The 26,827-nt window shown below is 43.1% G+C and overlaps 1 protein-coding gene and 1 long non-coding RNA gene across 2 annotated transcripts in view; one reads left to right on the top strand and one right to left on the bottom strand.

The window, feature by feature from the left end:
• Nucleotides 1-26,827, bottom strand: part of ASAH2 (N-acylsphingosine amidohydrolase 2) — a 36,727-nt gene that overhangs the window by 2,128 nt on the left and 7,772 nt on the right. The window contains exons 4-19 of the mRNA XM_079976280.1: nucleotides 24,635-24,696; nucleotides 22,987-23,139; nucleotides 21,861-22,037; nucleotides 19,275-19,402; nucleotides 14,948-15,025; nucleotides 12,481-12,601; nucleotides 10,608-10,733; nucleotides 8,770-8,856; nucleotides 7,474-7,578; nucleotides 7,275-7,356; nucleotides 4,522-4,637; nucleotides 3,885-3,979; nucleotides 2,491-2,530; nucleotides 1,880-1,975; nucleotides 1,237-1,332; nucleotides 603-746 (exon numbers count right to left, since the gene is read on the bottom strand). Coding sequence (XP_079832406.1) covers nucleotides 603-746; nucleotides 1,237-1,332; nucleotides 1,880-1,975; nucleotides 2,491-2,530; nucleotides 3,885-3,979; nucleotides 4,522-4,637; nucleotides 7,275-7,356; nucleotides 7,474-7,578; nucleotides 8,770-8,856; nucleotides 10,608-10,733; nucleotides 12,481-12,601; nucleotides 14,948-15,025; nucleotides 19,275-19,402; nucleotides 21,861-22,037; nucleotides 22,987-23,139; nucleotides 24,635-24,696 — 1,706 coding nt within the window. The remainder of the gene's footprint in view (nucleotides 1-602; nucleotides 747-1,236; nucleotides 1,333-1,879; nucleotides 1,976-2,490; nucleotides 2,531-3,884; nucleotides 3,980-4,521; nucleotides 4,638-7,274; nucleotides 7,357-7,473; nucleotides 7,579-8,769; nucleotides 8,857-10,607; nucleotides 10,734-12,480; nucleotides 12,602-14,947; nucleotides 15,026-19,274; nucleotides 19,403-21,860; nucleotides 22,038-22,986; nucleotides 23,140-24,634; nucleotides 24,697-26,827) is intronic.
• The window catches only part of LOC307216359, a 119,470-nt gene continuing 95,179 nt past the window's right edge, over nucleotides 2,537-26,827 (top strand). Inside the window, exon 1 of the long non-coding RNA XR_013839060.1 lies at nucleotides 2,537-3,184. This is a non-coding gene — a long non-coding RNA (uncharacterized lncRNA). The remainder of the gene's footprint in view (nucleotides 3,185-26,827) is intronic.

The raw sequence follows: 26,827 nt of genomic DNA, 5'->3' as shown, positions 1-26,827 counted from the left end.
TGGTGCTGTTTTGGTTCAATAAAGAACTCAGAGGAATGGAGGGTAGTGGCTATATTTTTACCTTTTTTGGGGGGGGTGTTAAACATTATTTTCGTAATTTCTTTCGTATGTTTTTCATTTGTATTTTGTTAATTCAGATTTAGTTCTTCTGTATTTCAAAATTCAGATTGCATTTCAGAAGCTAACTTTGCACAGATCTGCGCAGTAGGGCAAAAAAAGTCCACTTCCAACATAAAAGCATTGGGGGGGGGGACACCCCTTCAGTTGCCCAACTTTCATCATGTGTGTGTTGGAGTAGAGTGTGTGTGTGTGTAGAGCTAAATAAATCTGGAAAGGGTGTGTGTGGAAAAAGAAGGCTGAAAATAATTAATGAAAAAAGTGTTTGGGGTTATCTCATTTGGAGTTCTTTTGGTTCATGTCTATTTAATCCAATATGAATATTAATGGGGCTACTACCATTCTAACTTCTAATTCTATTTCCTAAATGCATATCCTTAATTAGTATATTTGATGTAAGTTAAGAAACTGCATAATTTCCATGTTCAAAATGGTACAAAGAAGAACACCGTAGTATTTTATTTTTAAAAAAATGGTATACATACCACCCTGTACGTTGACCGTGCATCTTGTACGACGTCCCCAAATTTGCTACCAAGTGGTTTTGCATCAAGAACAGGAAGCAAAAAGTTCAGGCTTATGTTGAAAATGACTGGCTCTGGGAGTTTGGGCAAGTCCGGAACAGTATCCTGAAATGAGTTAAATTTGCTTTGAAATGGCAATGGTCTGTTGCGTCTTAATGATGTACAGTGGTACCTCGGGTTACATACGCTTCAGGTTACATACGCTTCAGGTTACAGACTTCGCTAATCCAGAAATAGTACCTCGGGTTAAGAACTTTGTTTCAGGATGAGAACAGAAATCGTGCTCCGGCGGCACAGCGGCAGCAGCAAGAGGCCGCATTAGCTAAAGTGGTGCTTCAGGTTAAGAACAGTTTCAGGTTAAGAACGGACCTCTGGAATGAATTAAGTTCCTAACCCGAGGTACCACTGTACAGGCATGGAAAAGGGAAGAGGCAAGAGCTTAGCGCTGCCACCATCTACCTAATGGTAGAGCCGGTCCTAAATACTGAGCGTCCAAGCTGCATTACGAAATAGCCCTTGAAGAACACAAAAGAAAAGACCGCACTTCTGTTTCAATTAAATATAGAGAGTCCCATCTGTACAGCTCAGCAGTTACCTTAGCAATAGCCCTGGCCAGAGCACGGAATGACTGGATGTAAGCAGAAAGGGTGTGTGGTCCAAAAATGGTGGATGCTCCTTCGTATCGTTGAACCTGTGAAGTGACATAGGAAAACACCTGAGTTCTGGGCTGGCATCAAGGGCCTCAGAACTTGCCAAAGTACCCTGCCTGCCCCTGCTGCTTTTGTGTGGTGGTGGTGGCTTCTTCTGGAGATGTGCCGAAGTTGCCATGTGACCCCTGTAAGCTAGGCAGAGGCAGGGTGGCATCTTCCTGTTTTGCCTCAGGTGGTGAAGGAGGACCGGCCGCTCTGATCTGGCTTCTGTGCGCAAGGACAAGGAACAATAACCTCCACTCCCTGTGGGAGTGTAATGAGGTGTAGTGGCATCAACAGAAAACAGGGAGCAGGCCCTCTGGGGTTTATTGTTGTTTCATGCTCCTGCTAAATTACTAGATGACAGGCACCTTGGAAAAGTGCCTTTATATGCACATGAGGCTTCCAATCTATCCACAATTTTTCTGGAGGTAATTTTGAGTCATTCATTTGCTGGTGTGGGTGTTAATGAGTTTGCAGCTGTAATGAAAGATGGTCAGATATGAAAGAAAAATAAATTTTGTACAAGGGTGGTGCCAGTTTATTTACCTGGTATTCTTCATAAGTAGTTATATAGTGGGTATAAATATTACACAGTCCCGAAAGTAGAATGTTCATTCCTGGTTTCCCTTGCCTCTCAAATTCCTAAGAAACAGGTGCACAAATGAGTCAATCGGCATGAAGCAGAAGAACTAATTACTATTCAGAACTAATGACCTTGGGATTGAATCATGCATTAGCTGTATGGGCCTGTAGGGTACATAGCCAAAGAGGCAGAATTTGACCCTCCGCTCATCAGCTGATAAGTAGGGGGGGGGTTAAATCCTCCTCAGTTTAGCAAGACTGTGGCAGTGGCATGTGAGCAGGACGGGATGGGACTAGTAGAAAAACTATTGCCCAAGCTAGCTTTTTATAATAGTCTATTGATTCAGCCAGAAGCGGCTTACTCATGCTGGCCACATGACCCAGAAGCTGTACGCCGGCTCCCTCGGCCAGTAAAGCGAGATGAGCGCTGCAACCCCAGAGTTGGCCACGACTGGACCTGATGGTCAGGGGTCCCTTTACCTTTACCTTATTGATTCAAAGGGGAAATGAATAAATCAAGAGCGGGAGAACTGTCTTATGGGCAATCCCATATAATTTTAAAGCTGTGAACTTACACTTTTAACAGCTTCACGCACCCTTCTACCAGCCATTGTCCTGAGAAACACAAAAACAGATACATCAGTGTCCATACCCTTCCACTGAGCTGTAAGTAAATCAGGTTTCAAGACTATCAAAGCACCTTGAAGCTTTGTTGGTGCTTGGTACAGAACCGATTTTTTATGTTGTGAACCACCCTGAGATCTATGGATGTAACACAGATATTACTACTACTACTACTACTACTATTAAGCATCCCCCCATTTGGTGCCCTCTAGATGTTATGGGCTATCCCTTCCATGGTCATGCTGACTGGAGTTGATGGGATTTGTACTTCCAAAATCTGTAGGGGATTTAGGAGAAGGGCAAAAACAATCACTGACATCTCTGACATTGCACAAGGGAATAGAAAAGGACTTGTAGATCTAGATCAGAGCTACACTTTAAGTTAAGCTGAAACTTAGAGAACAAGCTAGTGACTAGATTAAGTCCCATTGCTTTAAATACGACTGATACTGCAGCCCTATATTACTGCAGGTAATTGGGCACAGAATTGCAACCTTAATCATGACTTATCTTTTGCTCAGTTGTGTCCACTGTGTATTAAATATAACATAGTTACTATGCTAATGTGTACAAAGTCAAACGGGAATGGATCTTTTCCAGTGCTATTTTTTCTGGGAGTATTCAAGGGTAAATGACCTCGGTCCAGTATACCTGAAGGAGTGTCTCCACCCCCATCGTTCTACCCGGACACTGAAATCCAATGCCGAGGGCCTTCTGGCGGTTCCCTCGTTCCAAGTTACAGGGAACCAGGCAGAGGGCCTTCTCGGTAGTGGCACCCGCCCTGTGGAACACCCTCCCACCAGATGTCAAAGAGAACAACAACTACCAGACTTTTAGAAGACATCTGAAGACAGCCCTGTTTAGGGAAGCTTTTAATGTTTAATAGACTATTGTATTTTAATATTCTGTTGGAATCCGTCCAGAGTGGCTGGGAAAACCCAGCCAGATGGGCGGGGTATAAATAATAAATTATTATTATTACTTAGTACCAGCCCCACCTTTCCCCACCTTTTCTTTTGCAAATGTTGAAAGTGTGGCACTTAATGGACAACTTCATGGTGAATACTGGCACCTTTTTTATTATTATTAAAAAAAAAAAGCATTGGACCTTCTCCTTTTAAGTTTGCAGTACTTTAATACAGAACTAATATGCCACTCATATTGTCTGTTTGACCTTTCCACTTTCCCAGCTGTTTTTCATTCCATTTCCAAATGCACAGCTGCAGGTCTTTCAGAACTATCTCTTTCCCTTCAACTATTTATCCTGCTTTTGAACGCACTGTGAAGGTCCTTAACACACATTAATGAATGCACTTTACTATCAATGTAGAATGTGAATACATACGTAAACTCTCCTGGAAGTGCCACTATTGCCACAGATCCAATGGTTGCTATTTGAACATCAATCACATGTGGGTGCCATGGGTAAGGTTTTGAAAGCTTAAGAAATTCAGGAAGTAAATGAGAATCTCATGTTAGCTTTTATTCTGAAAGGTGCCATTCTGGCTGAATCTAGACACATCAAAGAAGCGTTTCAGTTAAAAGCATTCTAAATTTAAACAGGGAAAACGTGTAGAGAAAAACGGGGCTCCACAGCGCTATCTGGTGGCACAATGTTATATCACATATATAATGCATATCAATCGCTTTTTCTTTACCAATCTAGCTGAGTCCTCTGAAACAGCCCATCCTCATCCTCACCAAAATTGTGGGGACTAGTGACTGATCAGAGAAAAGTGAATGGAGGTATGAGGAGATGCGCCTCTATCTATGCTCCACCTATTTTATTTGTAAATAAACTCAAATATTGCACAATGGCAATCAGCCTCTTCCAGGAAAACCAGCCTGGGAAAGTGCCTTTTTGCTCAGAGAAGACTGGTGTGCACAGCATTATGTTGACTATCTAAGTCCACATCAATTAGATTACTCAAGTCTGAGCTGAAATGGATTCACACCTGGCAGCAAATTCTCATGTTTCATACCTCTCCTGTAGGAATCAGGATGGGCTTGGGACTGTGGCATTCTTTCGTTTCATTGGATGGCTCAACAAGTAATGCATCACGAAGTGCATCCCACAATGAATTGCCTTCTGTTGTGCCTGTCAACAAATATGTAAGATAGTTTAAGAGGTGTTTATTAGATTTTTGAAGGCAAAAAGCTAGAGCTAAAGAGAGAGGATGTTGCTTTGAACATTATATTCTGCATGAGCCATACTATTTCCATTGCTTTTAAGAGCATTAGAGTGTTTTCTCTTGATTGGTTTTTGCCTGACATTTCCACCTTCCTTTCCACTGGTTCCAACCGAGCATCTCAAGAAGTAGGTAGCTAAGGGTATAAGGCTGGCGAGAACAGTCTTGGACTAGATGGGCCAGAGGGTTCTTGTCATGTTCTCATGTGATTACTCATGGAAGCTCATGCTATTCTGTTATAAAAAGCTGATTAAATGTTAGTCTCATGCTGCTGCTGAACACATTTTTCTTCAGCAGGTAACCTGTTAATATTTTACTTATTTTTGAAATAATATATATGTTGAGAATGAATGTCTAGCTTTAGTTCTAATATAAAAACCTATTATGTGCATTTAAAAAATACACACACAGTATTTTCAAAAGAAGCCTGATGGATATATAGTTTTGATTTCATTACCTTGAAAAAAACAAATAGCTTAGGCTCCTCCAAAAACATTATCACTAATTCATATTGCTGTCAAGTATGACTTAAGGTAAAGGTAAAGGGACCCTTGATCATTAGGTCCAGTCGTGGCCGACTCTGGGGTTGTGGCGCTCATCTCGCTTTATTGGCCGAGGGAGGAGGCGTACAGCTTCTGGGTCATGTGGCCAGCAGGACTAAGCTGCTTCTGGCGAACCAGAGCAGCGCACGGAAACGCCGTTTACCTTCCCGCTGGAGCGGTACCTATTTATCTACTTGCACTTTGACATGCTTTCGAACTGCTAGGTTGGTAGGAGCAGGGACCGAGCAACAGGAGCTCACCCCGTCGCGGGGATTTGAACCGCCAACCTTCTGATCGGCAAGTCCTAGGCTCTGTGGTTTAACCCACAGCACCACCCATGTCCCCAAGCTATAAAAAGCTGCTAATTACAGCTACCCATCATTTAAAGGTGGCGCTGTGGGTTAAAGCCTCAGCGCCTAGGACTTGCCGATCGAAAGGTCGGCGGTTCGAATCCCTGCGGCGGGGTGCGCTCCCGCTGCTCGGTCCCAGCGCCTGCCAACCTAGCAGTTCGAAAGCACCTCCGGGTGCAAGTAGATTAATAGGGACCACTTACCAGCGGGAAGGTAAACGGCGTTTCCGTGTGCGGCTCTGGCTCGCCAGAGCAGCGATGTCACGCTGGCCACGTGACCCGGAAGTGTCTCCGGACAGCGCTGGCCCCTGGCCTCTTGAGTGAGATGGGCGCACAACCCCAGAGTCTGTCAAGACTGGCCCGTACGGGCAGGGGTACCTTTACCTTTACCTTTATCATTTAAAGAGTTTGAGATGATTAATCAACCAACTGAACTTTAATATAGAGAAAAACATTTATGTAGAAATGAGAGATCAAAGAAAGATTCCTTACCACATTTTAATGGCTGCTGCCCTACTTTTAATAGTGCTCATGATTTTCACTGCAGAAGGCCTTGCGATTTCATTACTTACCCTTTGAGCTAAGCTGACTAACAAACATTGCCTGCAGCAGTGGGAACTGCTGTCCACAACATGGCTTATCTCACAGTAGTCTACGTAAGGGTACGAGGATGCAAATCATGTGCGAGGATTGGCTGTACACTCTCATGAGCCTATCTTTTAAGAAGGTAACAGCCTTTACATACAATAAACATACAGGGAATGAACTCCCACAAAATCTCTTATTGTTCACAACAGAGGGAGTTAAAGCTAAGGAAGGCCAATTCAACTTTTTGATATTGATTAATCATTTGGGTAGGGACACGGGTGGTGCTGTGGTCTAAACCACTGAGCCTCTTGGGCTTGCCGATCAGAAGGTCGCGGTTCGAATCCCCGCGATGGGGTGAGCTCCTGTTGCTTGGTCCCAGCTCCTGCCAACCTAGAAGTTTCAAAAGCACGCCAAAAAGTGCAAGTAGATAAATAGGTACAGCTCTGGCGGAAATGGTGTTTCCGTGCGCTGCTCTGGTTTTGCCAGAAACAGCTTAGTCATGCTGGCCACATGACCCGGAAAAACTGTCTGAGGACAAACTCCGGCTCCCTCGGCTTGTAAAGCGAGATGAGCACCGCAACCCCAGAGTCATCTGTGACTGGACTTAACTGTCAGGGGTCCATTACCCTTTTAATCATTTGGGTAAAATCAGACTAAGGGTGTTTAAGGCCTAGCTGGTGTGCACAAGAGAGGGACACCTGAAGTTAGGAGCCATCTTGGGGTAGGCCACCTAAGGGGTGAATTTTAGGCCAGTGGTGAAATCAGATCAGATTAGAAGATATCCGACCCTTCCAAATCAACACTAGCTGATTTCAAGGTCCATACTTATCACAAAATGTTATACAATCAATAACAATAAGTAGCAAACATATACAGACAACTTACAACTTGCGTGGGTATTAGTTTTCAGGGACTGTGCACAAAGGGAAAAATAGTGCATAGCCTGAACTTACCATGTGTGATCATCCCTCTCTCCGGAACCCAACATGCCAGGCATGCAAAGCTGTAATCACGCAAGTTAAAAGTGTGCAAGTTGCAAGTCAACTGTAAGGTTTATCTCCACTTGCCTTGAGTGAAATTCAGGATGCCTGGTCCATCTACAGTACCAGCAGCAAAGCTGTACCCCACAGCAGGTTTACATGTTTTTCCCTTGAGAAAAGCATAATGAAAAAGTTAAGATGCGCTTTGTAAATGCCTCTGTATTGTTGTTTATTTGCCGACTTTCTACCTAGCAACAGACTTCCAAGGTGGCTGCTGATACTTTACCGAGTGAGTAGCATTGAGCTGCACAGTGAAGTTAGCCATGTCCACCCACTCGTGACTTGATCTGATGGGGCCACTTATCTCTTCGGAGGCCTTCATAGACAGTTCCTGAAATACAAATGGCAGTCATGGGAAAACCCACCCTAATCTGCATGCTTATATTTCCAGAGGCTCTGTCCCACCAACTTCCCCTACACATAGGAAGGCTGGAGGTCCTATTGCATAGCCTCCCCCTCCTTGCTTTGCTATTTGCTCCTGAGATGGAGTGAGTCTCAGCCATGTCAACAGTTGGTTCCTGAGGGGGTGAGAAGTGGAGGCAGTGGTACCCTTCCAGAGGCAGTGACAAGGCACTTGGGATGGGGCAAGGTTGGGTGAGCTCTGGGGTGGCAGCAATGGATACACTTTTGGGAACACTGCACCTGCCCCAGACATTTGCTGATTTCACTGCAACCCCAGCACTGTTCCGACAAGTGCAGTGCTATCGTGTACAGAAGGATGCCATCATCTTTGCCCCACTCCCAAGAGTCAACTCTGCATGCCATATTAGCCTTGGGTGAATTGTCATTACTGGCGGTCCTTTTTCTGTTCTATTGTTCTCTCTCATGCAGCCGATTTAATCTTCTCTGCTAGTTAGGAGGGGGTAACACTGGAAGAGAAGAAAGCCAGAACAACGATCAACTATCTATGGAATGAAACTGCTTCTGCTGAGGACAAGAATGAACTATATCCTTCCTGGGTATCTGAACTGAGTCTTAATAGGTCATGAATATTTGCCCTTTAAAAACAAAACAAAGCACCGCCACCCCCTACTAGAATGGTAGGAACTGTTTATGGCACAGCTAGTTTTGTGCACAATAGTGATATTTATTCCCACTCTATTGAATAGGAATCAGGCTGTTATTACCAACAATATTTCAGAGGAAGAAACTCACAGCAAACTATTCAGTCATCACTATTCAGTGGCATTTCCTGGGTTCGAACTAGTTACATACCATCAGCCTTACCTGTCAGATAAGGTGCCTATTAATATGAAACAAGATAAGAATGTATTGTGACTCTCCCTATGTCCTTGGAATGGACTGCAAAAAGAACCCTGAAGCGAGATGAGCGCCGCACCCCATAGCTGCCTTTGACTGGCACTAACCGTCCAGGGGTCCTTTACCTTTACCTACCTATTTCCAGCTGGAAGAAATGGTCAAAGGCATTTTCAAAGACTTACAGATGAAAACTTAATTGTCAGAAGAATGCTTGTTTTTAAAACACAAAGGCATCCTAGAATTTCAACCCATCGAAGCTTACCTTCGCTTTCAAGTAGATGTTTCTGCCAATTATTTTGGTGCTCTCAAACATATCCTTGCCAGGACCTGAAGCTATGCACTTTGTGGCCTAACATTGGAAAGAACAAATAAAAGGGAAAAGGCACAAACTGTTAGTATATAGTTTTATACTATAGTATACAGAGGCAAAAACTGTTGTAGCAGTTTTATCAAAGAGGGCAGCTCTTATATGTATTTCTATCATAATTCCATGAACCTGCACTGTCAGGAAACTTATTTACATTACTCTGCTGTTATGAGACTCCCACATAGCTAGGAAAATATATGAATTGGGCCTTAGGGCTGGCCGAGATGCTTGCTAGATACAGAACAGGCACCTGTGCATCTAGTTTTCCTGGTTTAAATTCAGGCATTGAAGGGGAGGGATCCTTATCAGGAAGTGGGGAGGCTTATCTATTTTCTCCCCAATGTGATCAGAAGGAACTGTCTCCCCACTTATCTCTTATCCCAGTAGTACATCCCTCCTTGTGATCTTTGCTCCTGCAGCTCAGTTCCTATGCTCTACTCTAGGTGCACACAACTGAGACAAACACACCAGTTGCTTCTCTAGTAACTCTCTGCCTCTCCTCATCTTCCTCTTGTTGATAAAACCATTGATTTGGCACAAGTTAAAACCAAGTGATCAGCAGAGCTCCGGAGCCAGTTTTCTGACCTGACGCCATCTTAACCGGAGTCCCTTCCTCTTGTTGATTTTCTCTCAGTTGATTTTTGGATTGTAAGCACCCTGAGGCAGGAACGCGGCCTCTGGTGCTCTGTAAAGCACCGCACATATTTATTTATGCTAAATAAATAAATATTTCCCTTTCACTCATCTTGTAGGGAAGATAGATGTCCTGAAGAGAATTCTAACACTGCCACAGGCCACTCTGGGGGCACCAGGGAGGATGCTGTTTCTCCACTACTGTGGAATGGATTTCATTTGTTGTCTTTGCAACCCCCCACCCCCACCCCAAAATGAGATCAAACCCACTATTTGATCTCATGTGTCCCTTTCCTTGTTTGCCAGTCTGGCATCTCATTGTGAGTTTCTAGGAAAGGCACATGCAAATAACAGAAGGAGGATTGGCACGGAATGGGAACGGGGAAATAGCATTTGCATCAGCCGCATACCACGCCTTTAAACTGAACTGTGACAAAAACCTCAACAACAGCTACAGAAGACTGGGTTATTGTGGATCATTGTCCTGGTTTGAGAGATGCTCAGGATGACTTCCCAAGTTCATGAAATTGGTTGCTATAAACGTTGGCTGCATTTCACCTAGGTTCTGGCCAAATTCACAGGCTGAGCTCAAGCCATTTGGTTGTGCCATCAGGATTGCTACTGGCCTAATTCATTATGTCAGCTAGAATGGTGCTGGATGAAGCACCATTTGCAAAAGCGCAGTACAAACAATTCTAAACTCTTTCCGTGGGTAAAGATGTAATTAGCCAGCAGCATTTAACTTGGGCAGCAGTAGTGTAATTTTGTATTTAATGAGTATCTGAAACTCCTCTTGAGATAATTTATGTACAAAGTACGCTGAAACAGAAAGACCGAGACATTTATAGATGGCTGAGTATGTATGAGTTGTGGTTTTGCTAAACCTGCTTTTTGAGATTGGTTTTACAGGGTGTGAAGGAAGTACTGGGAACCCTATAATTGAAACTGGAGAGGAGACAAAACCAATCTAGACATAGATTGATTTTAGCAGTCGGTTTTAAGGAGTATTTTATCCTGTGCTATGTGAGCCACTCAAAGGTTTTTGTTGATTAGGCAATATTTAAACCTTGTTAAATAAATCAAGCTAAAATGATACCTACCCCACCTTCTGGGCAGTAATTGTTGATGTTCTCACACGACTCTCCCGTGTTAATGCAATGTGGACCTTTTGTGTTCGGAGACACATCTCCCAGGTTAGATGATGCAAAACCTGCTACATACGGCCCCTGCAAGGGGAGGAATGGTCTCATTGGTGATGCCTTCAAAAATATTGCTGCAAAACGTCTGCCACACATTCATTTTTGTGCCTCACGGAAAATGTTTGTAGATGCAAGAATGTGAAACCAGTTAATGCTCACTAGATAGCATGCATCACCTAGATTCTCCCATCCACCTCAGTTAAGTCATATATGGCATGATATAATGGAAGTAAATGGTCCTTTATCACAGTGGAGCCCAACATTTCTGCTATCTTTGTTGTTTCCCTTCATTTCATGTCCCTCAACTTTGTGTGATGTAATGTTTATACACTGAGCACCTGTATAGGTAGACATTTCCCTTACAAGGTGAGAAACTATGTGGCAGGAGGGGGAGTCGGACTTCTTATGCTGTTGTGTGAAAATGGTGTGACTGTCCTTTTTCGCTGTGCTGAGGAGCTGCTATGGAGCTCCACCTGCCTTTCCCATTAGATCCCCTTTTTAGCAGATTGTGCTCTTTTTTTATGAGCACCCTAATCTCCAAGCACTGAGAAGTTACAGGGTTTGCAGTGTGTACTTCAGGTTGGCTTTCCTTCAAAGGAAGGCCACTAGAGACTGTAGTATCTTTGCAATATATAACATAACACAACAACAGCCTGCTGGATCAAGCCAATCGGGGCAGATCTACTGGGAAACTAATGAAGCTTAAGCTTCAAGGCCTCTAATCCTTGAGGGACTCCAGAAGCGACTTTAGTCCACACTGCTTAAAAATTGTGGGTCTAGTAGACCCAATTTGAGTCACACGACTCCAGTTGGTTACTTTTTTGTTGTATATATTTCAACAATCCTAAAGTTTGAGAGTCGGTAATACAGATGTTGTAAAGGTGTGGTGATCTGTTGCGGAACAACCCCACTGAAGAAGATAACAATGGTTACCCAGACCTTGTTGCTGGTTGCCAATTATTGCCAATTATACAATTATTGAAAGCCACTGTAAAACACTGAGGTAAAAATTAAGGGCATCATCCAATTAAGTGCTGGTACATCATATTGGTTTCAGCTAGAGAGTGAATAATTTCCTGCCTTCCATATAGAGAAGCGGTATCTAAAACTGGCTGGATTGTGACTAATATTTTACAAGAATTTGGGCATAATTTCTGAACTAGAATTCTGTGCTGGATTGAGCAGGTGGAATTAGAAAGGGGAGATTACAGCTGGAAAAAGGTGATATCCACTACTGTTTTTTAAAAGTTCCTTTTTAACTTCTCCATGCTAAGATTAAAAATTATACTAAAAATAAATTATACACTATAGAACTAAAAAAATACTAAAAACCCCAAAAGTAGTATGAACACCGACAATTGGGAAACACTGGTCTGTGAGAGCTCCAGTTGGAGAACAGCCTTTATCAAAGGTGTCATGGACTTTAACATGATCGAACTCAGGACGAAAGGGAGAAACGTGCTAAGAGGAAGTCACGTTTGGCAAACCCTCACCATGATCAGCTCCCACCCGGAAACCTATGTCCTCACTGTAGAAGGACGTGTGGATCCAGAATTGGCCTCCACAGTCACTTACGGACTCACTGTTAAGATCATGATCATGGGAGACAATCTTACTCAGCTATAAGTGATTTCCAAAGAAGAAAGAAGATATCACTGGCTGATAAACCAGTGATGCTGACTGATCACAGTAGCCTGAACATTGGAAAGTCTTGATAAGGTATTGCATTGGTAAAATCCTAATTTATGTCGGGAGCACAGTAAACGGTTCCTACCTTTCCTTGAAAATATCCTACGTTTTTCTCTTCTTCAAGGAGATGAGCTGCATAACCAACGTTGTCACTACATGTAAGACGGTTGGTGTTGTTCATACTGACAGGGTGAATTGGAAACCACCTAAGAAAAATTAATAAGAATTTTAAAAATTAGAAAAATATTCAGGGGGGGCCCGCTAGGGGTGCCTTGGAAGATGGCTGACAATACCATCTCTCCAGCTCACACGAGGTAATTAAGGGGCTGAGATGGGAGTAAATAAGCCTCCCAAATTCTTCCCGGTGGAAGGGAAGATGCAGCCTCGTCCGTGGTTGCCCATAAATCATCCCCGAGTGCGAAAGAAGGAGGGGATGAGGACACTGGACGGAAAGCCCTCGAGTGAGTTTGGATCTCCCGGACGCTGTCTCTGAGAGTGACTCCAGTTGCATTTCTTAAGATGAAAAATTGGAAATAAGAATTATTGCACATGCTTCGAGCGAAGAAAAGGGCATGTTAGCTGCTAATTAAGCCACTGAGAAGTTAAGAGTGATGGAATGGACTGGAAAGTAGATAACATTAACGAATAACATCTATGCCAGTATGTTGAAATGGAACGGAAAGGAGGGGGACTTTTTCTTTTTTTATTATGATATTACCTAACAACCCTCCCCCAAAGAACCATCATATGACCTATAGCAAGTGAGATTGGAAAATAAACTGTGTGAAAATAAAAATATCAACTAAAGCCTTTGTTTTTTGAAATATCTGGAAAGAAAATAAAAGGCTCTCTTGTGACGCAGTTTTTAATCGGGTTCCGCCATTATGAGAGAGACTATGTTGCGAGATTAATAGTCAAAGGGGGAGGCGAGCCATTACTCTGTTATCATGTTTGTATTCCAAGTTCGACTTGCAAATCTTCTCTGGAAAGACTAATTTATGGTGCAACCTGTCTGGGAAAATTAATGAGCAAAAGTCTAGATTGTATTTCATCGGAACTGAGAAAAATGGCGTTTGCCACCCGAGGAGGACTTTTGGATCAGCGTGTGAAGATTTATTGCAAACAAAAGGCTTACCAGCTTTTTAAAAAAGGGAGAGCCTTACGAAGTTCACACAGAAGTATAATATTGCTTACTTTAACTCGCCTGTGGAAATAACTCAGAGGCTATTAAGAAGAAAAAGGATAACAACAAGAAGATTGAAAGATCGGACGGGTGAATACTAAAAGCAGCAGAAATATGAGATGATTGGACCCTTACTGAACTCGAAGCATGGGAACCCCCAACAAAAAAATTATAATTTGGCAAAATATTTGGACTTTATGATATGTATTGGTATAATTTGGAATAATTAATGTGATATGATTGGTTTGTTAAATGGAACTTAATAAAAATTATTTTTAAATTTTTTAAAAAATATTCACTAATGCAGCCTTTTTAGATAATTCATGTAAATCACATAAAAAGATTATATATATATATATATATATAATATAATATATATATGTGTGTGTGTGTGTATATATATATATATATATATATATATATATATATATATAATATATTACACAAAGCAGGAAGCATTCAAAAGTCACCTCATTCTGCCACATGTATAGACCAAGGGCTACTTAGAGTTGGAAGGGACCCCAAGGGTCACCTAGTCCAACCCCCTCCAATGCAGGAATCTCAGCTAAAGCATCCATGACAGTTGGCCACCCAACTTCTGTTTAAAAACTTCCAAGGAAGGGGAGTCCACCACCTCTCGTGGGAGTCTGTTCCACTGCTGAACCGCTCTTGCTGTCAGAATATTTTCCCGAATGTTTAGTTCAAGAGACTCAAAATCTGTATTTCCTTTTTAACCCAGTCTCTCTTAACATCCCTTTTCCATCTAAGCCTACAGCTTGATTTTTCTCTTTATCTATTTGCAATGGTCGCCCTTGTGCTCGCAGAACCTATTTGATCAAGTGGGTGCTTCTATCAAAAGATGATTCTTGCCAATTCTCCATGTCCCCTGCAGTGCCCACCCACGCCCAGCACCTTCCTGTTCTTGTGCTGCTCTGGAGCTCTGTTTCCTAGGAAATACTAAGGGGCTGTTGTTGGCATCCATCTCGAGAGACAATGGAGTGCGCCTCCAGGGGTGAAGTCAAACCACTGGAGAATCACAGCGCCTGCTGTGGCTGCAGAGACCGGCAACTCATAACTGATTGCCTCCTCTCTTTATTAATAGAGACATCCACTGGATCAAAAGCCCTCCTGTGAGTGTGAGGGTCACCAGCTGGATTCCACTCAATATCACAGGTCTCTTTAAACTCCCCCTCTCTGCTAACTTTCTTTAAATTTCCATTGTGTGGTCTCTCATTTCTCTCCGTCCCACCACACCCACCTGCCAGATCATCCTAATCTTTTAAAAAATTAAAGTGACTGGAAAAAAATCATTCTGATATAGTATTTACCTCCCCTTGATTTTTTAAAATGGAACATTCATAATTCTTACATAAACAGTCCAATGTCTTCGCCGCTGTCAGCAACCATCTTCAGCACCACCATTTCTTGGTCTGTATTTGATGAATACCTGGATAACGTGAGGAAAAGAGATACAGTCATACCTCCTGTTATGTCTGCTTCATGTTATGTTCTTTCAGGATACATCCTGCAGTGACCCGGAAAGGGTTACTTCCTGGTTTCGCCACTTGCGCATGCGCAGAGGGGAAAAATGACATCACGTGCATGTGTAGAAGCGGCAAATCGCAACCAGCACATGCGCAGACACGCCGCTGCGGGTTGCGTTCTTTTCATGTTGTGAACGGGCCTCTGGAATGGATCCCATTCGCAACCAGAGGTACTACTGTACTCTTCACAATGCAGACTTGGAAACAGATGCAAGTCACAATTGGGGAAATGAAATTCTCCTGCTCTCTCTCTCTCTCTCTCTCTCTCTCTCTCTCTTGCTCTGAATTAAGGGGAAATCTGCAAGAACCAATGGAGCTGTAATATAATTTTAGACTCTGGACTGAATAGTCTTACGAAGGCGCCATCTTTAAGGGGGAAAGCGATTAACCAGTCTCACTTTGAAGGAGCTTCTGCTGAGTGAGGCTGTGGACCTCTGCCCCAAAGTTCTGCCCTGATGGCACCACTGTCCAGAGCACTACTGTGCTGTAGTGCACAGGGCTGGCACCAGAAATATGCATCATCCATGCCAGAACCCATGTTCCAGTAACATGCTAACTACCACCCCCTGGAGCCTGCTGTCCCTGACATTTCTCCTTCCTGCTGTTGTTGCCTGTTCACCTGCCATCTCTAAGGGAGCTGTCAGTCGAAGGCTGCATGCCTTTCCCTCAGGGAGCTCGTTCACAGTGGGCACAGAGGCAGAGGCATGTGAATGAACAGTGGCAACAGCGCCAGGAAGAGATGCATATGTTATAAATGGAGCACTTGGCACGCATGTACAGGGTCACTATAATAATAATAATTTATTATTTATACCTTGCCCATCTGGCTGGTTTCCCCAGCCACTCTGGGTGGCTTCCAACAAAACACTAAAATACAATAACCTATTAAACATTAAAAGCTTCCCTAAACAGGGCTGCCTTCAGATGTCTTCTAAAAGTTTGGCAGTTATTTTTCTCTTTGACATCTGGTGGGAGGGCATTCCACGGGGGGGGGGGGGGTGCCACTACCAAAAAGGCCCTCCGCCTGCTTTCCTGTAACTTGGCTTCTCGCAGTGAGGAAACTGCCAGAAGGCCCTCGGTGTTGGACCTCAGTTTCCGGGTAGAACAATGAAGGTGGAGATGCTCCTTCAGATAAATCGTTCTTATTTCATATATTAAAGAACATCAAAATACTACAGGACGATAATCTCACTTAGTCTGTCTATGTGATGATTCACAAACAAAGGTTTGATACACATTGTTAACGCCTGTTGTTGGTTTTTTTGGTAAGGTTAGGTTATGGTTAACAGAGACCATTTCATTTCTAAGCAGTTCCCATAGTTTCACATGCACACATAAAGTACATGAATAGTCTTGGGGTAAAAATGGATCTTCTTGGCACACACAGCATGTCATATTCAATGCTATAATAAGCTGGGATGGCAGGTGCTGCCCCTCTTATTTTGGCAGTCATTTCTGTCATATCAAAAAGTGAACTTGCATTTTTTAGACATTCATCTGAAAAAGTAGATAAGGAATTTTCACAAGGTTAAGATTTCCTGTTTGGTTAGAGCCTTAGTTCTGGAGAGCCAGTGTGGTGTAGTGGTTAAGAGCAGTGGACTCATAATATGATGAACCAGGTTCGCCTCCCGGCTGCTCCATGTGCAGCTGCTGGGTGACCTTGGGCTAGTCACACTTCTCTGAAGTCTTTCAGCCTCACTCACCTCAGAGAGTGTTGTGGGAGAGGAGGGGAAAGGAGACTGTTAGCCGCTTTCAGACTCCTTAGGGTAGTGATAAAGCGGGATATCAAATCCAAACTCCTCCTCCTCCTTCTTAGTTGGCATCCTAGAATAAGTTCACCTTCTTCCTTGTCCAAAGTGCAGACCAGCTTGATCTTCTACTGTATACGCAGCACTATTTACTGTCATTAGTCTCCTGACCAAAGTGCTATGTAGCTTATCTTTGATTCCCATCTAAGTATGACATTGCTTATTGCTCTTGTTTGCTAAGACCACATCTTTCATAACAGGCCATTGCTTCCCCCTGCCCCCACTTTTTAGAACTATGATAACCATTTATTCATGACCTGTAAAGTGGTACATATGCTGCTAATAAACAGATCAGAGGAGAGAGTTTGTATAATTGGATCCAGACCTCTGTCTTCCCTCCAGAACCAGTGCCAGAGTTACATATAGCTAAACAAGCTATAGCTTAGGCCCCAAAAAAAATTAAAGGAAAAAACACCTGGATGTACATTTCCAAAATATAAGATAAAAAACAAATAAAATAAAACCTACATACAGCAAGAGTGTTTTGTGTTGTGTAGGCTCCTATGATGTAAGTAATGGGACCTAGCTGCTAGCCTGCTCCCTAATATATTACTGGTTTGGTCATTTCTATATATAGGGTGCCTACATTCTGCATGGACTGGTTCATGGCAACATGTAGCATGCAGCTGCAGACTGCAGTGCAGCACAGTAGAATGTAGGTCAAACTGTTGTACCTTTTACCTAATACTAAAATACACATTTAGTTATGTGCAAATGGCTTTAGATACCCATTAGGTCTATAAATTACCATATAGCATATGTTCAACACAAAAAACTGTGACAATGTGTTGTTGACAAAGGACAGCTGGACATATAAAGGGCTCCATTACCTTCAGTGGCTTAGGGCCTCATCAAACCTAAATCCAGTCCTTTCCAGAACAGCTGATGGACAACAGAGCTGGCACATTATTCTGGCTCTTCCATCCCATCTCCTTTCTGCCATTTTGCTCCCTCATTGCTGCGAGCCCAGTCTTCTTTGTCCTGCCCCTCCAGCTTCTGCTTTGCCACTGTTAAAGTGGTAACAGCTATGGCGGTGATGTGATAAACCTCTGCACCATTAGGCCAATGGATATCAAAGCTATTGAATCCAGTGTTATGAAGACAAATAATCTTGTCACAGTGGAAGGTGGCTGGCCCCAGTTTGGGGTAGGAGCTGAAATTTGTGCCAGGATTATGCAAGGTCCTGCATCCACCCACCTTGACGCACCTGTTGTGCATGTCACCAGGGCTGACATTCCCACGCCTTATGCAAAGATCTCGGAGAAGAGCTGCATACCTCAAGTAGAAGATATAATTTTTGCAGTGAAGCAAATGCTAATTATCTAGTTCTGTGTATGCTGTATGTGGATGTTGTTCTTCTGGAGTTAAAAATAAAAGTTCCTTCCTCAGACTGAGGCATGCTAGACTCAGTGGCCCAAAATTCATGTGCTGTCATGGCTAGAGAGTGTCTTTTAAATGTCTAAGTTACTAGAGAGTCTCTTTTCAATTACTAAGTTACTTAGTAATGCAAACCTTCAAAAAAATCTAATACAGTGGTACCTTGGGTTACAGACGCTTCAAGTTACAGACGCTTCAGGTTACAGACTCTGCTAACCCAGAAATAGCACCTCGGGTTAAGAACTTTGCTTCAGGATGAGAACAGAAATCACACAGCAGCAGTGGGAGGCCCCATTAGCTAAAGTGGTACCTCAGGCTAAGAACAGTTTCAGGCTAAGAATGGACCTCCAGAACGAATTAAGTTCTTAACCTGAGGTACCACTGTAAGAATAAATTCCAGTTGCTTTGACCAAACCATGGGAGTATGCTCACTCTCCAAAGCTACCTTGCCCAGAAAGCCTTGCTCTGAAGAAGGACTCCTTTCCTCAGCAAGGCAGGGGGAGCAATGGCAGTGCCATTGCTGCCTCCACTAGTATTTAACTACAGTTAACAAGCCAGGTGAGATGAGAAGAGAAGGAGGTATGGAAGTTGCAGTGGTGGTGGAGGAGGGCACAAGATTACTCTGGCAAGCCAGTGATAGGGACTCAATGGGTCGTGTCTGCTGATGAGACAAGTGAGATGAAAATTACAATCTCCACCCCCTGCAGCAATTGAAATTAATCAGCTGACCCTGATTAATTCCCCACCCATTTGCTGAGGGAAACACATGTGGAGGACTAATCGACCAGCGAGAGAAATGTGGAAAACGATCACTAAATTTAAGCTGGGTTTTTTTTAAGCCATAACCATCACAGACATGACAAAATTCAGTTCATATTCTTTCATGAAACAAGAAATAAGTGATGGCTCAGTACAGAACCCTACAAACATATTAGTATCTCAATTCTGTTTCCTTCCCAAACTTTACCTGAGCTTTTCAGACTTGGGATTACGAAGATAAGAAAAGGGACTTCTGTTGATTTGAGAGTTCTCTAACAAGCCTTTATTGATAAAAACGTGTCCTTTTGTCATATTTTGATGAGCCATATCAACACTCTGTTGATTAGAAAATAGGAAAACCATTGAGATACTGGTCATCACAGCACAAACAAGATGTTAACATGAGAAAGTTGGGGGGGAATCAACAAAGATCCCTGTGGTATCTTAAAGAACTAACAGATTTATTGTGGCATATGGACTAGAGTTCACTTCACTGAATACATGAAGGTTTGTCTTCATTCAGCTGGCAAGGAAAACTGTAAACAGTGGGGCCAAATAGCTTTGAGGTGCAAAAAGCAGTTTTATGTTAATTCCATTTAAAGCTAAACAGAGTGATCATTCCTCGGTTGCAGTAAATGTGAATGGCACAACCATTCTGAGCTTTGCTGGATTAATTTAGACTTGTAGCATAGCAGGAGACCATTGTCTCAACTGAAGCCTAAAGAAACAGAATCAAACATGCTGAGAAGTTCTAATTCAGCAATTTCAGACTGCAGTCACATTAATAATTTCTCACATTATCACAGACTGTCCTTTTCGTATTTTATAACCGTTTGGCCCATAGTGATATTTCAGAGCCCCCCCTTTTTACATTCCCCCCTTTTCTGTCAGTAACCATATACTATGTATATGTGACAAATGATGATAAGACTTCATGCATCTGATGAAGTGGACTCTAGTCGATGAAAGGTACCATCCCTGCTTTTGCAGTAACAGACTGTCAAACCAAAGGTGAGACTGTTCTGTACAGGGGTACCAACTTGAATGAAATATTGGGTGGGCCAAGGTAAGTCCTGCCCTGCACAATAAATCACATGATGGGGCATACACATACACCATTTGAATGGCTATGCCCATTAACATTGCCACGCCCCGTTCTTCAAATATTTTATTGGGGAGGCCAAAGGGACCTTGGCCCCTAGAAGTTGATTCCTATGGTTTTGGAAGATCCGCAAACACCTTATTGGTAGTCTAGATAACTAAGTGGACTACCAAAACTAACTGGGAGTTGTTATGGGAGCAAGCTCATATATATTTATGTATTCACTTGCTTTAATTTATGCTCATTGGCTCACTTTGATGCTGTGCTAATCTGTGGACCTTGGGATGCTGGGCTGTAGGCCCAGAGAGGGGAGACGCTTTGGACACTGGGCCTCACCCAGTGGCGGAGGAACCCTTTCTGACACCTGGGTCGGAATCCCAAGGGGCGGGGCAAACCGCCTGGTGATGCAGGCGTGCCCTCCTCTGCTCTACAGCTGGGGGGAGGCAGTGGGCCATCTTGTCACCCCCGTGGGCGGTGCCTGAGACAGCCCAACCCCTCCCTCCCTTCATACACCCCTGGCCTCACCAGCCCGGTGTGCTGGGAGGTTCTAGGTAAACTGATGTATGTTGTTTTGTGCATAAGGGATGTATACATGTTTGCTTTGCTGCTGACAAGCCAGCTCCTTGCTGTGGTGTCCATCCTATGTCTGTAAAGGGCTGGGACACCCGGCAGGCTGATTTGCTGTAAGTCCATACCCTTCTTTAATAAAGCAGTAGAACTTAACACTCAGGCATTTTTGACATCCTTATTTGGTCTCCCTGTACCCACTTACTCCCACAAGCTCACCTTTGGACTAGTGGACCAGGACACTAACACAGCCCAGTGGCGTAGCGTGGGTTATCAGCACCCGGGGCAAGTCAAGTAATTTGCGCCCCCTAACCTGTGGATTTGCGCCCCCTAACCCATGGATTTCCCTAACCCCCAGATGTTGCGCCCGGTGCGGCCGGCCCCCCCTGCACCCCCCACGCTACGCCACTGACACAGCCAACTGCTGGCAGCAGCATAAGAACATGGACAATGATGCACATCAGACTACTTAACATGTTTAAGCAACACTAGCTCAGATGCAGTCATGAATTCGCATCCAATGCCAGCAGTTTCTAGGCTAGGAATCTACACTGTAGTTCTGCACATGCTTACATGGACAGTGGAAGTAAAGCTCACTCAGTTCAATGCCGCTTACTTCCAGTTGAGCATGAGTAGGGATGCTCATCAAGTTGCACATTTCACGATAAACAGACAAGTAGCAGCACATGCATTGCTTAAACGTTTGACTTCCAAAACGTTCGGAAACCAAAGCACAGTTTCTGATTGGCTGCAGGAAGCTCCTGCAGCCAATTGGAAGCCGCTGAAGCCCTGTCAGACATTCGGGTTCCAAAGAACATTTGTAAACCGGAACACTCACTTCAGGGTTTGCGGAGTTTGGGAGCCAAAACGTTCAACTCGCAAGGCGTTTGGGATCCAAGGTCCGATTGTACTTTAGATTTGTACTGGTCTGATGATCTCTTTTAATTAGCCAATGAGTGCACGGTATATAGAAGATTAAGGAACTGCTTTATTAGCTCTCAAAATAAGTCTCCCAGTTCATCTTAACCTTTTCGTAGACTATCACCAACTCCATAAATATTTCCCTACAGAATGCTGCAGTAGACTTGTCAAGCACTAAAAGTGAGAGGCTGGGGTGGTTCTTACCTCTAGGATCCCATTGAGAATGGCATTCAAGGATGGCTTTATAAGCCCCTTCCCTGCTATCATGAAGAGAGTGTATTGAAAATACCCTGCAGGCCCTGAATGGGTATGAACTGCAGACAGTATTACGTTGTCATGCTGGTAGAGATCGCCATATCTTTCCTTCAGCTGTTTCATTACCTAAGGACAGCAATGGTGCAATTACTGCATTTTCTGATTTGGTATGTTTATTAGATTAGTTGAAAAGAAAAGAAGAAGAAGATGTACCTGGTATGGAACCTTATAACTTTGACTTACAAAGGATGTGCTCTACCACTGAGGTACCATTCCTGGCAAGTTGGAAAATAATACTCCACAAACCTCATCCAGTGGCATCCTAAAGGTTAACACATTTACAATGGCATTTTTTTGTGTGGCAAGATTCTACTTCCTCAGGTTGTTCAGCAAAATTAACCTCAGAATAGTCATTTCAAGAGGTTGTTAAAGGCATTAAAGCACTCCAGGAACAGAAGGCACAGCTAGAAATGGAAAGACTACCTGGGTTTCTTCTGCTGAGCAAAACACACTGGAATAAAATGGAAATCTTGAAATAGATGAGTAAAATATATTGTATTAAAAGAGCTGGAATTATATTATATATTATGAGTTATGAATATATATACCTTCACAAACATTCAAACACTCTGTGACAATAGACAAGGTGTGAATCCAAATATATGCCTTTCTTTATATAAGGTCATGATTTTCTGTTGCATTTTCTTCCTCACTCACCACATTTTCTCTTTTTTTCTTACTTCACAAATATACTTCTTTTGATTTAGGATATTTTATAGTGGATGTAAGATCATTGTAGATCTCTCAGCTCTTGGCTTGCAGGAGCTGTTATATTTGCACCTACAATATATATAGACTTCTCAGGGATTGTGGTGGTTAAGACACCATACATTGTTCAAATCGATTGTTGTGCTGCACACACACACACCATATATTTATGCCCATCACAATTCCATATATAAGGGAGTAGGGGAGAGAGACAATTCTTTGAGGCCAATGATTTTTGGATGATATAAAAACCTAAAATGAAAAAAGAAAAGAGAGCTACTCTATCTCACCCCTGCCCCACACTTACCTCCAGCCTAAGCCTTTGAGACATCATTCCTATCTCAGCAGAAACATACAACACTCGTTTGCTCCAGTCGTCGGGCTCTGCTATGATGAATGCTCTACAGTACAGTCGTGAGATCATGCCAGCACCAATCTGATCTGCATTCGCATAGCCCATCTACAGGGGGACACAACATCTCCTTAGCCACACACAATGTGCAATCCCATACTTATTTATTCAGAAGCAAGTCTCCCTGCATTCAATGTTTCCAGGTCATGTCGCTTTTGTACTGTATTTACCCATAATTCCTTTCTTTTCCATTATGGCACTGAGATATGGGTTTGTTTTAACCCCGCACCCCACCCCCACAAAAAAGTCTTTTTCAACATCGTATTTTCTATCAAAATATAATTTAAATGTTTATTTTGATATATTTCAGCATGCTAAGAACTGCACTGCAACATTTGCAGAAGCGTGAAACCCAGTGCATAGCTAAGAGGTGCAGTTCAGGTCACTTCATTCAGGTCACTTCATTCAGGAATTTGCAACAAATGAATTGCTCCAGCATCCTTAATTAAACAGAGCTTACTCTGGGGCAAGAGTGCATAATGCTTTTGTGTACTTGTAATGCCTTGATACGCATTGGGGAAGGCTCTTCTCATTTCTCCTGCGCTGGCTTCTGAAGCAAAGCGTGTTAATAAAGGAAACATAGCCGTTTCTTTCATAGTGCATACACATATAGTAACATACTGTCAGGGACCATGATGAGGAGGGCTGCACTGAGAAAGAATGGTGGGAGCCACCCCCCACCTCCTCCTCCTCCTTCTCTTCCTGATCCCGAATCTTCTCAGGAGCAGGAAAACAGTATAGATTTGGAACAGTGGTTTGCAGAGGGGCATCGTTCAAAAGGCAGAAGCTGGGAAATACTGGATGGGGAACAGCTAACAGAAGAAACACTAGGAGAGAGAGAGTTAACAGATTCACAGTCTCTGGAGAGTATCCACCCCTCTCTCCCAAAGTCCCAGAAAGCTCAGAAAGTGTCATAACTGAAAACACAGCAGCTCCAAGTTCAGATTACAAGATATAGGAGTGACGTAGATTAATAGGGACAGAGGAGGGAAAGACCTTAATTGGGAGCACTGCCATCCTTCACTGTGTTTATTAAAGAAACTAATTGGTAAGAATTCGCTTTCATTTGATCTGCTCATTTGTGGCCACGGGGTAGGAAGCCGATTCCCTGAAGCCTGACACATTCTTCTTATCATTATCATTATGATGCTTTTAATAATAATAATAATAATAATAATAATAATAATAATAATAATAATTTTTATTTGCATCCCGCCCTTCCCTGGATGAGGAACATAGACATTTCACTCCTACAAGTATATGGGAATCTGATGCAAACAAACCCCATTACTGTCATCGTTATTTCAAGTTATAAGTTGCTTCCCACAAAAGTCTTGATGCAACTTACAAAAAAATAAAAACAAAATCCAGTGACAGGGCATTACTACTGAAAAGGCCTGCCTTCTCTGAGTCCTCCTCTGGGCTACTATATAAAGGCCTTGTAGAGTGTCAAAAAAAAGAAGAAGGAAAAAGCTGAAAGGGGGTGGAAATGGGCTTGTGCTTTCAGTGAAAAGAAGAAAGAAAACTCAGATTGGGTACTTACAAAAGGTATCTCTGCTACAGGGCCGGTACAGTCAGCTCGACCAACACCAATCATGTAGCCAGCTAGAGAAGGTATGAGAATAATACTGCAATTAGAAGCAGAAAAGAACAGGACACTTCTTCCAATGCAGGGGCCCAGGACAAGACAGATGCCACTTGCCACTTAAAAATATACAGGCACACCTTGGAGAAAGTACAGGTTCAGTTCCAGACCACCGCAATAAAGCGAATATTGCAATAAAGCAAGTCACACAATTTGGGGGGGGGGGTTCCCAGTGCATATAAAAGTTATGTTTAGACTGTACTGCAATCGATTCAGCCAGCATCCACTGACGTCAGGGGTGGGAGGGAAAGCCCTGTCTCCAGCCCTAGTCAGCTCAGCTCCATTTCCGCTGCCAGAAGAGGACCACCAGCAGCAGCAGTGGGGAGGGGTGGGGCTTCCTTGTCCCAGAAGCAGCTGGGCTGCCTGCAGCTACACCTGCATCCTCATAAGGGATCTTCGCTCTGAAGTGAAATACAATAAAAAGAAGTATGCCTGTATCTGAACTAGGCTAGAACCCTTCTCAATGACACCTTTTTTTTCTGTGTGGAAGGACGTTTTCATTTGGTTTGGTGCAGTGGAATGTTCAGTCATGTGATCTTGCACCTCTGATACAGGTGCAGTCCAGACATGATTTACCAGTTTGTTGAAAACAAGGTTTAAATATGAAGGAATATTTGTTCTACCTTTCTGTCGGAAGGACTACCATTGTCAACTGTTAGACATATGTGGCTGCTTTTGCTTTAATTCACCTCACCAGATGAGGTGAAAATGGTTACTGAATATAATGTAATCTGGGCACCCCCAGCTATTTGGGGGGCACATCGCCTTCAGGCTGATATGAATTATTTATTTTGATATTCTGATACCACCTTTCAGGGCAGAAATGCCCTTCCAAAGCAGCTCACTATATGGAAGTAATTAATTAAGTAAGTAAGATACTTCTCTATGCTAAAGCAGCAGTTTACAACCAAGTCTGAGCTACAGTAAATCCTTCTCAAGTGTAAAAATCAGTTACACAAACATTAAAATAGAAATGTTCATAATTAGCACAAGAAAAATATAGTAACAATATACAGTCATACCTCGGGATAAATATGCTTCAGGTTGAGCTCTTTTGGGTTGCGCTCCGCGGCGACCTGGAAGTAACAGAGTGCGTTACTTCCAGCTTTTGCCACTTGCGCATGCGCAGATGGTCAAAATGATGTCACACACATGCGTGGAAGTGGCAAAACGCGACCTGCGCATGCGCAGACATGCTGTTCTGTCTTACGTTCTGTTCGGGATGTGAACAGGGCTCTGGAACAGATCCTGTTCGCATCCCGAGGTACCACTGTATAACATATTAAACTGAACACCAGGGTAAAACAGATCAAACCCAGACTGTATTATTTGGTGCAATGGCAACTGTAAAATGCTACTATTGCTCCCTGTTCACATTGGGATAACTCCTTGACTGTGACCAGGCTGAAGGATATTACCTGATTGAGGCATTCTACTCATGCTAAGGAGAGCACATGAATGGGTGTGGCGTTTGCCCTCCTAGGTGGGTCATAAGGAAGGGGTTAAATGAGTGTGAAGTGATTGGCCAGTGGGAACCCAAGGGAGGGAGTTGGGAGTTGGAGAAGGAAGAGGGAGGATAAGTCTGTGGGTTGGTCGAGTTGTGTTGTGAGAGAGTGAGAGAAACTGATAGGAGGAGTCAGATAGACAGTTGGGATAATCAGTTAGCAGTTATTAAGAAAGGTATAAGCCGGTATAGAAACTAAGATTAAGAAACTGACAAGAAAAATTATCTGAAACCATAAACTTGTTAAGGCTTATAAAATAAACTTGTTTATTTGATTTAATGTTAACAACTGTCTGGACTCTGTGTGTACCCGAGAGAACCGGGTTGGTGGCAGCGGGAAAGCAATCACAGTGGTGGCACAGGGATCAATAGACCGTCAAATGTCCAGGGACCCTGTGTGATCGCCACAATGGGGTATTTGCCAAACAGTCTTTTTCCGTACAGTGCAAACATCTGAAGGAAACTTTCACGCTTACAGGCTGTCACACAATCTGGAACATTATTAGAGATTTCATTAACTTTTTCTTTAAGGGGCCACAAGACCTTCATTGCTTTTGCTACAAAATATTAACAGAGCAACACTTCTG

The sequence above is a fragment of the Podarcis cretensis genome (genome assembly GCF_951804945.1).
Source record: "Podarcis cretensis genome assembly, chromosome: 5".
Lineage (NCBI taxonomy): Eukaryota > Metazoa > Chordata > Lepidosauria > Squamata > Lacertidae > Podarcis > Podarcis cretensis.
This window is presented reverse-complemented; position numbering and strand designations above follow the sequence as displayed.